The following is a 16746-nucleotide window of genomic DNA, read 5'->3' as shown; positions in this document are numbered from 1 at the left end:
TGATATATTGTAATTGTACATTACAGCACTTTTCTTTATCATTGATTTACAGTGAAAGTTATATAAGCAATGTCATATCTTCAATATCAGAATGAAATGTCCTGCACAAGATAATTATGATCATCAGGTTGTTAATGTTGCAGGTTGATGAAAAACCCCGGCTATATTTTATTACTGCTTTCATACGGGATGAATGTGGGTGCCTTCTATGCCATCTCCACGCTGCTCAACCAGGTCGTCCTTGTACACTTCCCAGTGAGCACTTGTGTAGTTATTAATATACCTTACCCTGAACCTGCTAGATGAACAGTAATGGGTTAGAATATAATATTGCCCTTTTCCATCCCTCGAGTCAGACTCTCACCATGCAAGAACGCTATGCACATAAAAGGCCCGAAGATCTGGGACTCGCTACCGGAACAGGTCAAGGATCCCCTGACAGCTTATAAATTTAGGACTTTGCTAAACAATCAATTATCTCACAATATTAACCAAATCAACCAAACATCTGCTAACTAGTCCTATTATGTGACCACTAGGCTCTTAATTCTGCCAATCCGTAAAAGCATCTTGTTTCTCAATATTAACCAAATCTGCCATAACATCTGCTAATTAGTCTTTTCATGTGACCTCCTGGCTTCTAATTCTGCCATTCCATAAAATATTACCACCTGCACCATTACTTGTAAGTTAGATTTTGTACCAAGATCAAATAAGATTATAAAACAACTAACCACTATTCCTTGTTTAGTTTTAAGTATAGTAGTTACTATGTACTATTATCTTATTTAGTTTTAATTAGTTACTATGTATTGCCCGAAATGCCTTGGCATGATAGTGGCTATCTTTGTACTTAGCAAATCAAAATTGTAATTACACATTGTAACCTTGACAAAGAAATAAACTATTATTATTATTATTATTATTATTATTTCAACAAACCGGCCGTATCCCACCGAGGCGGGGTGGCCCAAAAGGAAAAACGAAAGTTTCTCCTTTTACATTTAGTAATATATACAGGAGAAGGGGTTACCAGCCCCTTGTTCCCGGCATTTTAGTCCCCTCTTACGACACGCATGGCTTATGGAGGAAGAATTCTGTTCCACTTCCCCATGGAGTATTATTATTATTATTATTATTATTATTATTATTATTATTATTATTATTATTATTATTATATTATTATTATAGGTGTTCAGGATAAATACATGTGCAAGTTTTATTCCTGATGTGTTCATATTGACCAACTTAGGTCATGGGAAGAATAATTAATTTCGAAGATTACGGTGTTAAAGTATGGTATTAACTCAAATAAAATATGTTATGATGAATAATGTTGCATAATTATTAAAAGCTAATAAAAATACTCTAATAAAATTTAATGGTTAAAAAAGTTTAATAGTAAATAATGCAATCTTTTACAGGGCGAGACAGAGAATGCTGGGCGAATTGGATTGCTGATAGTTTTGGCTGGAATGCTGGGATCTATTGTGTGTGGCTTTGTCCTCGATAAGACTGCTAAGTTCAAGTAAGTTTAGAAATTATGCGGTATCCCCAGAATGAAAATACGTTTTGGAGTTCATCTTGTTTATTCTTTCTTCCACATATTTTTGTACAGTAATTTAGGAATGGACCTTTAGATCAGTCTAAAACTTATGTAACTTAGTTCATAGGCAGTGATGTTTCCGGTTCTCCACTTTTTGTGAGCATCTTATTTAGTCATCTGCAATAATATTGAGGGGGCTGAGCTGAGCCAAATATACTGCATCTATTAAAAAAAATTATTTTTAAAACATTGTAAATGCATAATTATAACATTTGAAAAGCCCATAGTACGCATAGCATTTCAGGCAACTTAGACTAGGAGTAAATTTACTTAATAATAAAAAAGTTACATGGATGTGTTTTCTAAGGAAGTAAAAATGATAGCTCAAAAAATACACCATAATTTTTTTTTTTTTTTAACAAGTCTGTAAAAACAGTGATAATGTGCGAGTGTGGTGAAAGTGTTGAATGATGATGAAAGTATTTTCTTTTTGGGGATTTTCTTTCTTTTTTTTGGGTCACCCTGCCTCGGTGGGAGACGGCCGACTTGTTGAAAAAAAAAAAAAAAAAAAAACTCTGCCGTCTCCCACCGAGGCAGGGTGACTCAAAAAGAAAGAAAATCTTCAAAAAGAAAATACTTTCCTTCAACACTTTCACCTCACTCGCACATAATCACTGTTTTTGCAGAGGTGCTCAGAATACAACAGTTTAGAAGTATATGCATATAAAGATTCACAACATATCCCTCCAAACTGCTAATATCCCAAACCCCTCCTTTAAAGTCCAGGCATTGTACTTCCCATTTCCAGGACTCAAGTCCTGCTATATAAAATAACCGGTTTCCATAAAATTATTCACTAAAATTAAAATTTTAATTGCCAGCTAAGAAAAAATTAAATTTCAGTTTTTACAATTACGTTAACAGATTAGTTTCAGGGATAGGTACACATAGTACAATTATCATACAGTGTAAATTACCTAGGATAACCCATAGAAGTTAGATAAAGTGATTAGACTAGGTAATTAAGCACAAAATATTTTCTCTTTGTGTTAATTTGTTATGTTACACTTGTTTAATTCCTCAGTAATAAATGATAGATACTGTAGGTTGATAGACAGCAAGTACCAAGGATGTAGAGTTCTACTGCACAGTTATATCTTTGTGGAATGGAAGCGTGTTAAATGTTTTGCATTCTGACAGGGATATTGATCTTATGTTTCTGCCTCATGAACATACAGGATGACAAATCCTACATTTATTGATATTCACTATGCACTTTATCTTCTTGTTTCTTAATATTATACTTCTTAATCCTGTATTTTCTTTTTAATTTTGGAGGCCTAATCGAGTCAATATAGCCTTCTAAGAGTAATTTTTAGAACAAATTATTGTGGTATCTTATTTTTTATAGTGGGGTACCAGTGATTAAGCAGATTATTATTATTATTATTATTATTATTAAAACTAAGCACTCAATCACTAGGATCATACAGCGCTGAAATGATTAAGCAGAACTCGATGAACTTTTCTAGAGCACACTTAAGTATGGACACCTAATTAATGCCACATGAATCTGATGACTAGTCTTGGATAACAATGTTGTCATACAGCAGTCTTGGTAACTCGATTCATCCCAATAAATATATGCTAACCATATTCTCATGTGATTATAATTTTTAACCATATTTTATCAGGCTTGTGACACTTCTGGTATACATCATGTCAATGGTGTTCATGCTTGGCTACACCTTCGTATTTCACCTGGAAACCTTGTGGATGGTATTCGTTATGGCTGGACTATTAGGGTGAGTCACTAATTTAGATACACTGTACACATTATTGTACATATATAATTGTTATTGTTATTATTATTATTGCAAAAAAGCAGGATTTATTCTATATTCCTAACAATGTAAGGTTCTCATATTTGAAATATCTTCTTTTAGCACTTCTTATTTTTACAATGTTATTAATGCAGCTCAGAGGTTGGTATTCACTCTCATGTCTTTTTGTATAACTTAGTCATTGTGGAGGCATGGCATTACCTGCCGACAGTGATGTTGTTAAGGGCATTATGATCATGGGAGAGCACTAAATCCATAGGGATTATACAGTTCCTGTGAAGGGGAGGGAAGTTATTCAGGCTCAATTCAGGGAACTGGAGCACAGATCCAGTTCCCTAGATCAAGAGCTCCTCACTAGTGTCAAGGAACCTCTCTTGAAGGGTTTGTTAAGGGGAATCTTTATCACAAGTAACATATGGGTCAGTGACACTCTTCACAATTGTCTGTAATAAAAGCAATGACTAGAGTTCTGTTGTTTCAAATATTTTGTATTTCAGGTTATATTTTCAATATCTTGGATTGTTGCTTCAGTTAACAACCTCAGAGTCATGTTCTAGTTGTATTTTTCTCTATATTTGTGTTTGTGTATTGTTATAGTCATAGGGTAGTAGTTAACTCATAGTCATCATACTGTGCCTGGGAAATGGGAGGTGCCTGGAGAGAGTTCCGGGGGTCAACGCCCCCGCGGCCCAGTCTGTGACCAGGCCTCCTGGTGGATCAGAGCCTGATCAACCAGGCTGTTACTGCTGGCTGCACGCAAACCAACGTACGAGCCACAGCCCGGCTGGTCAGGTGCGGTAATCAGGTTTGATCCAAGGCAAGGATAGCTCAAATTTCTTGGATCAAGAACCCTTTAGCATTAAGGCACCTTACTCCTTGAAAGGCCATCCATTTATTACTGACACACTGTATATCTGCACAAAATTTTCTTATATTTTAAATATGTGTTTATATTCATATGTTTATTTATTTATAAAAATGAATACTATATAAAATGTATTGTGTTACCCAATTTCTGAAAAAAAACAGTTATACATTTCTACATAAAAATATTTGTTTACAAATATTATATAAGTACCTTCACCTGCATGTGTTGTGTAGTCTGTTGTGCCATTTTATCAGTAAATCAAATTTACATGATAAGACTATAAGGTATGTCACTACCTAGGTTCCTACCTGTAAATATTGTTTATGAGAAAAACTTAATTTTTTAAAAATACTGCACCTAACTATATGGTAAAAGAAAAACTGTGGGCATCTGCAGTGCAGGGTTACTATTTTTTTTTTAGTTTCCACTCATATTCTACCTTCAGCAGTGTTTTTAAATTTTAATGTGCAATATGTAATGAAATCTAATTCAATGCTTGGTTTGACTGGCACAAGGAATTTGTCATTTATTCAGTACTATTCAGTATTTCATATTTTCTTTTAAATCACTTAACAGAAATTTAATCAAACTTATTTTAAGGTTCTTCATGACTGGTTATCTGCCAGTTGGCTTCGAGTTTGCTGCAGAATTGACTTACCCTGAAGCCGAGGGTACTAGCTCTGGTCTGCTCAATGCCTCAGCCCAGTTCTTTGGTATATTTTGTACCATGGCAGATGGTCAGCTTCTCGACAGGTAGGTTTCAACAGCATATTGGTTAGCAATTTATACAATTATTATGCTGTACTATAATAATGCTCATTGCCCTGAACTGCACCTTGCTCAGGGACACCAAAAGACAGCCCTTTTGTGTTTCCTGTAAATGCAGTGTAACCAGAAGAACTCATTGCAAAGGGCAAGAAAATGCACGAATTCAGACATCTAAATTACAGGAGGGCCCCGCTTACACAGCAGATTACGTTCTGGGCTACTGCTGTAAAGCAAAAATTGCTATAAAGTTAAACATAGCCTTTTTTTCACTTTCCAATGCATATAAAAGCTTGAAAACATGTTTACACTATCATATATTAAGTGAGCAATACAGTTAGGCCAAAAAGATGCATATACAGTACACACATTACTTACCTTAATATTTTCATCCTTAGCTTATAGTGAGTGGTGAATACATTTATTGTAGAAAGTCTGAATAAATGAAGAATGGGTATAATTGAAACTTGCTGCATTATCAAAACACCATTTATTTTTTTATTTTTATTTGGACATGATATATAGTTGTACAAAGAAATATAGTGATTGGGTGTACATGCCAAAAGCCCCTTGTATGCAGAGCATTATGGGCGAACCATTGTAAAACGGGGCTCTCCTATATTCGCAAATGCACTTTAAGAGTCCAAGATTACAAGACATTAAATGAATGTGGTAGCAATCTTCATGACAGCAGTGAGGAAAGCATATTGTGTAGCTGCCTTGAAAACACTGTACTAGTTGACTGGCAATCTTTGTTGGATTCCACTACAAAAATAATTTTACTTGCATAAGCATCATATAGGATTTTTGTCCATCCCATTGAAGTACAGTATTAGGTTTTTTTAGACCTGATAATTTATATTTCTACATGTAAATGTATACATCATGTGCCATATTCAGTGCATAAGCTTACAACAGCCTTTATCTATATACCCTCAACAGTTATGGTGATATGGCAGCAAATTTGCTTCTGGTAGCAGTGTTATTTGTGGGGACCATCATGACTGCTTCCATTCGAGAGGATCTACGGAGGCAAGCAGCCCACAAGACAGCTATTCATATAGATAACAATGGTCCACAAGTCTGAACATGTGGTATATCCAACTATCAGTTTAATGTCAACAGTATTAGTTTATATTTATAAAGAAGACATGTGCAGTGCATGGGAAACTTTTATTTAGGACACTTTTTGCTTATAAGGGAAACATGTGATGCTCCTTGCAGAAAGTTTATTTTGAGTTTATGAGAATAACCCCAGTGCATTCCTTGAGACAGGAATGCATGGTGGGTGAGAAGGGGTGACAAAGTTGAATTAATGTGGTGTGGATCTGGGTATAACCATCTGAAGTCATTCTGTCAGTATGCTCCTAAGACTGTTAGCTTTGAGAAGATCAGGGAAATCAGTATAATATTCTCATAACATGTGCTTTATCAGACAAATTTATATCATAAGGAAGACACATGTGCACATGGGACTTTTATGTAGATGCTTTGTGTATACCTGAATAAACTTACTTACTAAGTTAATTCTACAGAATTATCCCATCAGGTGACCTGACATACTGTATATACGTACTACACCCGACTTAACTACACGTGCGTATAATATTTGCCAGGACAGTGTCCTGGCATGGGCTTTAATCTTTATATGACCCATAGCTAAACTACACCTGATCTTCATTCAACTGTGGTTCGTAAGTCGGTTTACATGCAGCCAGCAGTAACAGCCTGGTTGATCAGGCCCTGATCCACCATGAGGCCTGGCCACGGACTGGGCTGCAGGGGCATTGATCCCCTAAACCCTCTCCAGGTATATTCCAAGTAACTATATATTCTGTGATTATGTCCAGTACTCTTTGTTGGACTGAAGATACCTCGGGTGTGCAGTGCATCTAAATGAAGGTTCTCCATATGTTGCACATGTGTCTTCTTTATATTTTTTTTGGTACTAGATACCTTGTGTGACAGTATCATGTTTTAGTGGTAACATTAAGCAAATCTAAAATAGATCATGTACCAGTTTATGCATGCAGAATAAATCTGACTATTTATGTAAATTTTGAATAAATATATAAACAAGTTGTGTAATGCTTAAAACGAGTGCAAATATAAAACATATGACTGGGCAGCTATTTTTGTAAAATCTTAACATTTGTCCACATTTTATATTGTTCTTATCAGCTACACAACATTTAATGTCTATTATTTTATCTTGTTAGTAAACCTCAGATCCAGCAAGTACAGTAATTTATTCCACAGTTACACAGTCATTTTTAAATAATATTGCAAGGAAAAAATTCTTTTGTAAATGGAAACAAAGTTTACTAATGAGGAATAAATTTTAAATAATCATTAAAAAATTGTCAAATCGTATCTGGTCTTCAGAATTTTTAAGAAAAATAATAACCTACTGACCAGATGTAAAAGTTTTTTGTTTCTTTTGAGGCTTTTCCTGTGAATTTAAAATAGCTAGTTACCAAAAATATGAAGATACCAGTACATCAAATATCATTGTTGTAAAAAAGCTGAGTTTCTAGAGCATCTCCAATTAGCCAAGTATGTTTGTATATACTATAGTACCTTTTACTTTACAATGTATAATAATGAAGTTATACAGAAACATGAAGTTGTTGTTATTAACTATTGGTGACAATATTATATGCTCTCTGACTAATTAAGCCACAGAGCTTGCCTGACTCTGGACTTCCAATTGTACCAAAAGATGGTGATATGAAAATGTGCATTATAACTTCTTGATTTTCTATTTCCCGAGAGATGGGGGTCTCCATCCATGTAGAGAATGTTTTTACTTCTTCATCTGGTGATATTAGTACTAAAATGTCAGGTTTTTAATAGAATTTAATGTTTGTGGTAGAGTACCTACTTAGGTTCCTTGCATATGTTACAAAAATAGATAATTACAGTGATACTTTTCATTTTTTTTTTTTTTTTTTTTCAACAAGCATATGTACTTTCACATCAAAACTAGATAATTAGAGGTGCTCAGTGATACTTTTATCATATTCATATCCGAACTATATGGGCTGAGACCGATTCGGAAACATGGAGTTTTTGGATGTGTGGGGGAAAAATGGGCATCTGTGCCGTCATATCGCCATCAGCGATGGCGTTGTAGGTTTAAAAAACAAGTCCAACGTCATCTGGCGGTGGGACCACACACTCTGGGCTCGAATAACGGCCTCCCAGATTTCACGGACCACAGGACCATAACTTTTCAAATGGACTGTGGACAGTTGATGCTCCCAGTACTCCAAAAGTGTTTTGACACTTACCCTTGCTACTGAAGTTTTTGGTCTTGGAAGCATTGGGTCATTGTCATTGTCATCGTCACGTTTGGAATGTTCCAGGTGCAACACTGATTCTGCAGTCTCTGCATCCGTCAGAGATTGCACACCAGGGTCATCTTTGCCACACTAGTCAGTCCTGCACATTGTCTTCTGTAGTATTTTTCCCAGCCTCCCACCAGTCTGCATCCACATGTGACAATATTTCCCTCATTTTTTTCTAGAGTAAGCACATTCCTGGCCCTCTTTGGTGTCATACACAAGATACCTTGGACAAAACACAGCTGTAATAATCCTAAAAAGAAGGCAAAGAGCACGGTCCTAGTGGCCAACCTGTACACTAAAGTGCACCCCAAGTTTGAGTCAGCCTTTTGCTATATCTGAATGGCTGTTTGGATGTTCCAGTAATAATTTTAGAATTTTGCCCTTTCCCAGGGCCTATTCGGATATTGGCGAGGTTCGGATAATGGCAGGCTGAATATGTGAGGTGTCACTGTACTTATATAGTACTGTAGCCATAAGCAAGAGAAAATCATATAGAGGGGATAAAGGTATATGATAAGAGTTGTGTATAGATGGTAGCACAGATGAAAGAGTACCAGCATGTCTTGATGAAAGTGAATGGCATCAGACATGGTGACAATAATAGAAAAAAAAAAAAAGATCAAGTGAGGGGAAACTTGTACTACATGAGGAAGTATTCTAGTAAGCTCAAGTTAAGTATTTTATTGGAATGATTTTCTGGATAGTTTGCCTAGGTGCTTTGCTTATAAATCGATAAAGATTTTACTTTGGGTGACTGTATCAAGGAATGCATTTTTCGTGAATGCATTTTTGCGAACACTGACTTCTGCTCAGGTTGTGATGGGAAATTTAATTTAAAGCATTTGAAGTCATAGGTATTATAGTTTTGGTATATAAAATGCATCAAAACATGATAGTGGATGTGCCAATGTATGAATGAACACAAGTATTATTGAATTGTTTCTTCTTTCTGTATTTCTAACTTTATGCTGAAAGGAAAAGTTGCTGTAATATGTTAACCAATTACATATAAGTGAGGAGAACATGTCACATATTCCTTTATCTGTAGCAAATGGAAGGGCATGTATTAGGAAGCACAAGATAGGAATGTGTCCTGGAAAATTCCCAAGATAACTTTATTATATGGGAGAGGGCAATAACATGGATAGGCATAAAAAGACAACATGCAGAGTAAGCTTTTATTGAGACTGTTTCCTTCAGTGTTGAGTTTCATGAACCCTGAGCAAAATGTACAGATACATGTGCATTAAAATGCACAGGTGAAGTGTTGCACCAATGAAGAACACCATTTATGTCACATTTTGTTGTACCAATGAAGAACACCATTTATGTCACATTGTGTTGTACCAATATAGTCCCAATAAAAGCCCATACTGCATATTGTCTTCATAACCATACCTGTCATCATTATGCCTCTGCATCCTGGCAATAATATCTTGAATACAGTAATGTTTCTGACAGTAATGTTTGTTTAAATTACTGACTTTACTGTATCTAGTTCTTGCCACTCTTGAGTCTGTGCATCCTTCTGGCAGTTGTTCATTAAATACTCGCTCTCTTAAATTACTGTGTAATTGTATTGTTATAAGTACATATTTTTTGTTCATAGCTCTTTTCACAAACAAGTGGATGTAAATAAGAGATTTATATAAAAATATATAGATTAATATTCATACAGTATACATTTCGATTTACATAGCATATGAAACAGACACACAGACTTTGAGAATGTGTGAATATGTGTGGTGATATATGTGATTATAATTACATGGACCAGTATTGTCTTCCATATAACAATTTGGATAAGGAGCTCAGCAGTTGTATACATTTTTGCATGTGTGTATAAGTTGATGTAAAATGAATGTGGCTTAATTTCCTATAAAACATTCCAGAAGGGAGCTTCATTGTACTCTTTTATTATTAAAAGAAGTTGTCTTTTGACATTGTTCCCTTGTATGTCTGTACTCATTAAAACTATAGATTACGTATATATACTTATGGAAAACATTATCTTTCCTTACCTTGCCAATGGAAATTAATTTGACCTGTTGTAACTTACATTCTTCAGTTATCTTAGAAAATGAATAATATGCATTCTTAAGAATCACTTCATAGAGAAGCAAGAAAATGAGTCATTTCCTAAGATGGTCCTGTGTATTATAAATATGATGCATCAAATATTTAATAGTCATGGGAGTGGCCCTCTTGCTGTAATTAACCCACGAAGACTGTGAAAATAGCTTTTCTTACATAAATTAAGTTTCAGATACAGCTTCAGGTATATTATTTGGAATATTGAGTCATAAATCCAGACTGATCTAAGATCTTTGAGTCATGAATCCAGACTAAGTTCTTTAGTCATAAATCTAGACTGAACTAAGATCTTGCATCATGAATCTAGACTGATCTAAGATCCTGAATCATGAATCTAGACTGATCTAAGATCCTGTATCATGAATCTAGACTAAGGTCCTGAGTCATGAATGTTCAACTTTTGTATCTTAGAATGTATAGTAATATATTCAAGGGGGAGCACTTAACTTGTAAGGATTAGACAGCACCTGCTGAATGAGAGGTAATCAGGTTTGAGCCAAGGAAAGGGATAATAGCTCCAATCCTTTGAATCAAGAACCCTTCATTAGCCCTCTCCTTGAAGGAGTCTTGATTGTAGTGTCACGTTGACTCGAGTTAAGTATAATAATATAAGTCTTCAAGTCATAAATGTAAAATACATTTTATTTCAGCATTGTAGTCATGAATAGATTTTTATTTTTTTGTTTTCTTATATCGAGTGCATGTAGTAATTGTAAGTGATATCTTGTATTTATTTTTTATATTAATGGTATGCAATACCAAAAAGTAGATGAATCAGATACACATGCAATACATACTTTGGTATGCAAAACAACCACTCTGAAAGAATAGAGAAATTTCAAGCGCTTTCGTGACTACTCACATAGTTCCTTGATAATGTGAGTAGTCACGAAAGCGCTTGGAATTTCTCTATTCTTTCAGAGTGGTTGTTTTGCATATTCTGAAATCACCTGTTTACTGTGATCTTATTGCATACTTTGGTATGTTTATTGTTGAAATGTTTTCCCTGCACAGCAAGCTTCAGTCAGCAGAAGAGGTGACTAATACACTGTAGACAGTTGAAGCAGTGATTTTCAGAAGTTCAGTTGCCTGCTGTGTATGTGAAAGATTTCAAAAATAAAGATGCTTGAAGTGTTGTGTGTGTGTCTTATTCAGGTATCTGTTATCCTTTATGCTGTGCTGAACCTGTTTATATCTTGTCTGATTACTATAAATTCTGCATTGCAGTATTTAACATATTTTTGTTCAACAGGTATTTTCTGTGAAGTCATATGACACACTGCATTCTTTAACATTTGAAATAAAGATTGAACTTTTATGTACAATTGTGGTTCATATGTAAAAAATATGAAAGTTCTGTTTGTTAACTTTGAATTTTCTGACCTCATTTCAAGTTTATATATGATTATATGCACAGATTTGTTATTGTACAAAATAAAAATATTAGTTCTCATTATCATCTTTGTTTACTGTCCTGTAATGTATGCAGTAATTACAATAATTATATTATTAATAATATTGTTACATTATTGTATATTTGGGGAAGCTCTTAAACTGCAGGGGGAGAAGAGAAAGCAATGGATACCTCCAATGTCAGTAATATGTACTCCCATTAGTGCATACCTTTACTGGCTAGGCACCAGGCTGGGGCATAGACTGGTCAGTTAAGATCAGACTAGGATAGGAGGCAAACGTACAGAAGGCTGGGCTTTGTCTTATTCTGTCAATACGAGATAAAAGACCCACTAGTTTAGAACCCCCACTACACCAATTCCTTGAATCAAAGCCCTTCACCTGCATCAAGGTACAATTCTTCCCTTCTCTTCTCGCAGTTAACTAGTTTATTACTTCTTATGAGCTAGTGAAGAGTAAGGGCATATCAAGTTTGTGTGATTATCTTCCTGTTTTCTGCACATTGTCATTGTTTTTATTACATTCACTGTATTGATCAAACAGCACCTGAGGAAATGGGAGACATCAAGTTTCATGCAAGGAAGAGGAGGTCAGGTCCCTTAGGAGTCTTACAGCACCTGGGGAGTGGGAGGTAATTAATTCAATCCAAGGAAGAGAAAGTTAGCTCCATTTTCTTGGCCCAAGAATCTTATAGCATCATCAAGAAACCTCACATGAAGGGCTTGAATCAAGAGCCCCTCATTGATGTAAAACCTCCCTTGAGCAGTAATTACAGTATTTAAAACCCCAGGCTGTTGTTATTCCTTAAAACAGAGAACCTTAATGTAAATATGTCACACTGGTTACCTTTATTGTGTTACTAACACTTTCGGGTAAATAATGGGAATACGTATAATCTTTTTTTGTTTTCTGCCTTGATGGTGGCTAATGACGCTTGGCCCATGACCTTGGAGCTACCCTTCCCAGAGTAAAGTCAGAAGCAGCTACAGAGAGAAGCTCTGTTCCATAAGGTACACTACTTGCTCCCATCCTGTTACTCATCCTCAGATCTGACATAGAGATGTAAGTCACAGCACTATGTCTTTCTTTGTGGATGACACAAAGGAAGACATGGCAGTGTCACCCATTGAAGACACTGCAAGTGTCCAAGTGGACATCAACCCAATCTTTAAATGGCTTCAGAAAACAATATGAAGTTCAGAGAAGACAAATTTCAATTACTACTTTGCTATGGAAAACTCAAGGAAATTAAAACTGTATTGGAGTATAAAGCAAATTCCAACCACACAATAGAGAGAAAAACTAATGTGAAGGACCTGGGAGTGATAATGTCAGAGAATCTCACTCTCAAAGATCACAACAACGTATCTATCACATCTGATAGAATGGATAATGAGAACCTTCAAAGCTAGGGATGCCAAACCCATAATAATTCTCTTAAAACTGCTTGTTCTCTCTAAGCTGAAGTGTATCATTCAACTTGGATCAATCATCTCCCACGATGATGGGTTGCCCTTGCGGTTGCTGCCGTTAAGTAAGTTTACTTAGGCACAGGTACACATAAGTACAGTTATCATACATAGTAATAATAATAATAATAATTTATATTTGGACATGATACATAGTTGTACAAGGAATTTTAGTAGTTGGGTGTACATCTATGTGTAAGTGTGTATGGTTCAGAGGACTGCTGTATCGTTACAAGGTAGATGTTGCCTTTATACAAGAACATAACTTGAAAGTGGGAAAATTGCTGGAGGTGAATGGATATAAGGCTTTTGTAATGCCAACGACACGTTTAAAAGGCAGAGTAGGTGTTTTAATTCGTGAGGCAAGCCCATTTGTTTTGCAACGGTTTGAGGGGGGAGTGAGGGAAGAATAATGAGAGTGGACGGGTGGTGGATGCGTGAATGCGTGTCTTTTGTTGGAGTGTATGCTCCGGCGGAGAATGATGTGAGGGTAAAATCGGCATTTGTAAGGGATGATCTGTTGTATTTCTTGAGAGCATTACCCAGGGTTGCATTGATTGGGGGAGATTGGAATTGCATAATAAGGAGAGTTGATGTGATGCCAGGGGGGGCGGGATATTTCTCAAACGTGTTGCGAGATTTGTGTTGAGATATTGGGGTACGAGATGCATTTTGGGGTGGAATAGGTGAAGTGCAACATATGTATGTAAGGAGGGACTACGCAGCTAGACTGGATAGGATCTATATAACGCAAGGGGTTTCAGTAGAGTCTTTTAATACCATAGAAGCAATTTATTCAGATCACAGGGCAGTGGTGGTAGGGGTGGCATGGGATTCGTTAGTGAAACGGTTTGAAAGCTACTGGAAATTAAACACACGACTCCTTGAGGATGAGGAAGTGGAGGGGGGGGGAGTTGCTTTGTTGTGGAGGAAGCTCAGTGAGGAGGCAAAAAGAGTTGATAATGTTGTACGTTGGTGGGACAGTGTGGCCAAGGAGAGGATTCGTAGGTTTTACGTGGGTGAGGGGAAGTGTATAAATCAACTAAAGTATGGATTAACAAATTATTTGGAAAGTAGAATAGGATACTATCATGAGCAAGGAGTGGTGGGAGGGGTATTCCAAACAGAGGCAATGGATGATCTGAAGAGAAGGTTAAGAGAGGAGCAGGAGGAGAGATTTCATGCAGTGCGGGTGCAGGCGGGAGTGGAGGAAGTGCTATGGGGGGACAAACCATCGGCATGTGTATTGCGGAGGCAACAGCAGAGGACAGCGACCACGATAGCGGATTTGGAAGTGCACTCTGAGGTGAAAGGTTTTAGGGAGGGGCAGGTGTTAAAAACAACGGAGGGGATGAGTATGTTCGCAGACGAATCGTATGGGCAATATTGGAAAAGTAAAGGGGTAAATAGGGAGGATCTTGAAGGGGTGTGTGCTGTAGAGCCCGTAGCTCTGGGGAGAAAGGACAGGGAAGCTTTGGGTGGTGATATTGAAGAAGGGGAGATATGGAGGGCGCTTGTAGACATGCGCAGGGGCAAAGCACCAGGTATTGATGGACTGCCATCAATCAGTTAAGGGGTTTTTTAGTATCGCTGTTCAATAGAATGAAAGAGGGGGAGAATTGGGCGAGAAGCAAAGTACAGGGGTCGTTGTGCTTGTGCCTAAGGGTAAGGTGCAGAGTTCACTTAAGGATTACAGGGCAATTACTCTCATGTGTGCAGACTACAAATTGTTCGCAAAGGTTTTGGGGGATAGATTAAAATGTGTAGTGGAAAGAGTAGTATCAAAAGGTCAACTAGGGTTGCCAGGATGGTCGATGGTAATGGGGCACAGAATCCTAAAGGGGTTTGTTGAGAATTTTGAGGGAATGCAGGAAGGAGGGGGTATGGTAGCGATTGATTGGCAGGGTTCTTATGATCAGGTGGAAAGGGAGGGTTTAAGACAGATCCTTAGCAAACAAGGTTTTGGGGATGAGATTGTGGGGTGGGTTGAAACGTTGTACAAGGGGGCAAAAGCGAGAATTCAGATCAATGGATGTGTGGGAAGTGTGGTGAATATGGATAGGGGCTTGAGGCAGGGTTGCCCGCTATCACAGTTATTATTTGCATGTGTGCAAGATCCATTTTATAGGTTGGTAGAAACCAAAGTGTGTGGGAGGGCGGGGTCGAGGGAGGGCTTGATTAGGCATCATGTGGTAGGTTACATAGATGACACGACACTCCTAGTCCGGAAGGGAACAAGATTGAGTGAGCTGGGAGAGGTGGTTCGCATGTTTGGAGGGGCGACAGGTATGACGGTAAATGTAGAGAAAACAAAGATCATGGGGCTGGGGGCATGGAAAGACAGAGTTGATTGGGACTGTGACGTGGTGAGAAAGCGGGAAGGGCAGTTATTAATATGTGGCATTTTGTATGGGGCGACCATACAGGAGGCTAGGGAGGCGAATTCGTCGAGAATGGTGGAACGCGTGAAACGTCGGTTGGGGATGTTATGGCCTTATCACTTGACATTATTGCAACGGGCGATTGTTATTAATGTATTGCTGTACAGTAAGGTATGGTATGTAGCAGCAGTTTTTCCATTGATGAGGGCTGAGATTACTCGTATTCTTAGAGGTGTTTTTAGGTTCTTATGGGGCTCAGGATGTGAATGGATGAAGAGGGAGGTGGTGACTTTGCCGGTGAGGAAGGGAGGTTTAGGTTTGTTGGACCTGGGAAGGAGGGTGAAATGCATTTTCATCAGGTGGGAGTGGAAAAGACTAGGATGACAGAGGAGGCCACACATGCAAAGGTTGCATGACATTTTGAGGGGAATGTATGGAGGTGGGGAATGGAGGGAGTGTGAGATTTTGTGGGCGTACGAGTCAGAGAAATTAAAGGTGAGGGATTTATATCGAATATTGAGGGTAGAGGAGACAGCCCCAATTGAGGGGCTGTTCCCGATGTATGCATGGGGCGCCATATGGAGTCTGTTTGGTAAACTAAAGCTAGGGCCCAGGGTGCGTGAGATCATGTTTAAATTTTTACACGGGATTCTGCCTACTGGATCAGTCCTCAGAAATAGACGTGTCGTTGAAAAGGGTTGGTGTGGGTTATGTGGGGAGTTGGAGACAGCCTATCACGTGGTATACTTTTGCGATTATTTGGGGAGAGTGAGGGAATGGCTGGGGAAAGTGGTCAGGAGGATAAGAGGGACTGGGGTGTCGGTGTTGAGAGCACTAAGTCTTGATATAGGGGGGGTGGGGGAGAATGTAGCACGGGGTGTCGCTTATATAATGGTGGATTTCGTGTACATATCGTGGGGAATGAGAGGGGTGGATAATGGGGAGACGAGGAAACAAGTTTTAGCGAGGTGTTTTTGTAGGACAATGAATAGGAATCGGGAAATTTATGGAAGATG

At 37.6% G+C, this 16746-nt stretch overlaps 2 protein-coding genes across 4 annotated transcripts in view; one reads left to right on the top strand and one right to left on the bottom strand.

The window, feature by feature from the left end:
- Nucleotides 1-7954, top strand: part of HisT (Histamine transporter) — a 77990-nt gene extending 70036 nt beyond the window's left edge. For all 3 annotated transcript variants that reach the window (XM_053792196.2, XM_053792198.2, XM_053792197.2), the window contains exons 6-10: nucleotides 144-255; nucleotides 1425-1528; nucleotides 3241-3351; nucleotides 4859-5011; nucleotides 5966-7954. In XM_053792196.2, the coding sequence (XP_053648171.1) occupies nucleotides 144-255; nucleotides 1425-1528; nucleotides 3241-3351; nucleotides 4859-5011; nucleotides 5966-6110 (625 nt within the window). In that variant the 3' untranslated portion in view covers nucleotides 6111-7954. The remainder of the gene's footprint in view (nucleotides 1-143; nucleotides 256-1424; nucleotides 1529-3240; nucleotides 3352-4858; nucleotides 5012-5965) is intronic.
- Nucleotides 1-16746, bottom strand: part of LOC128699444 (matrix metalloproteinase-25) — a 516333-nt gene that overhangs the window by 368831 nt on the left and 130756 nt on the right. The window lies entirely within an intron of this gene.

This window comes from Cherax quadricarinatus, chromosome 61 (genome assembly GCF_038502225.1).
Source record: "Cherax quadricarinatus isolate ZL_2023a chromosome 61, ASM3850222v1, whole genome shotgun sequence".
Lineage (NCBI taxonomy): Eukaryota > Metazoa > Arthropoda > Malacostraca > Decapoda > Parastacidae > Cherax > Cherax quadricarinatus.
Note: the sequence above shows the minus strand (reverse complement) of the source record. Positions and strands in the feature narration are given on the sequence as shown.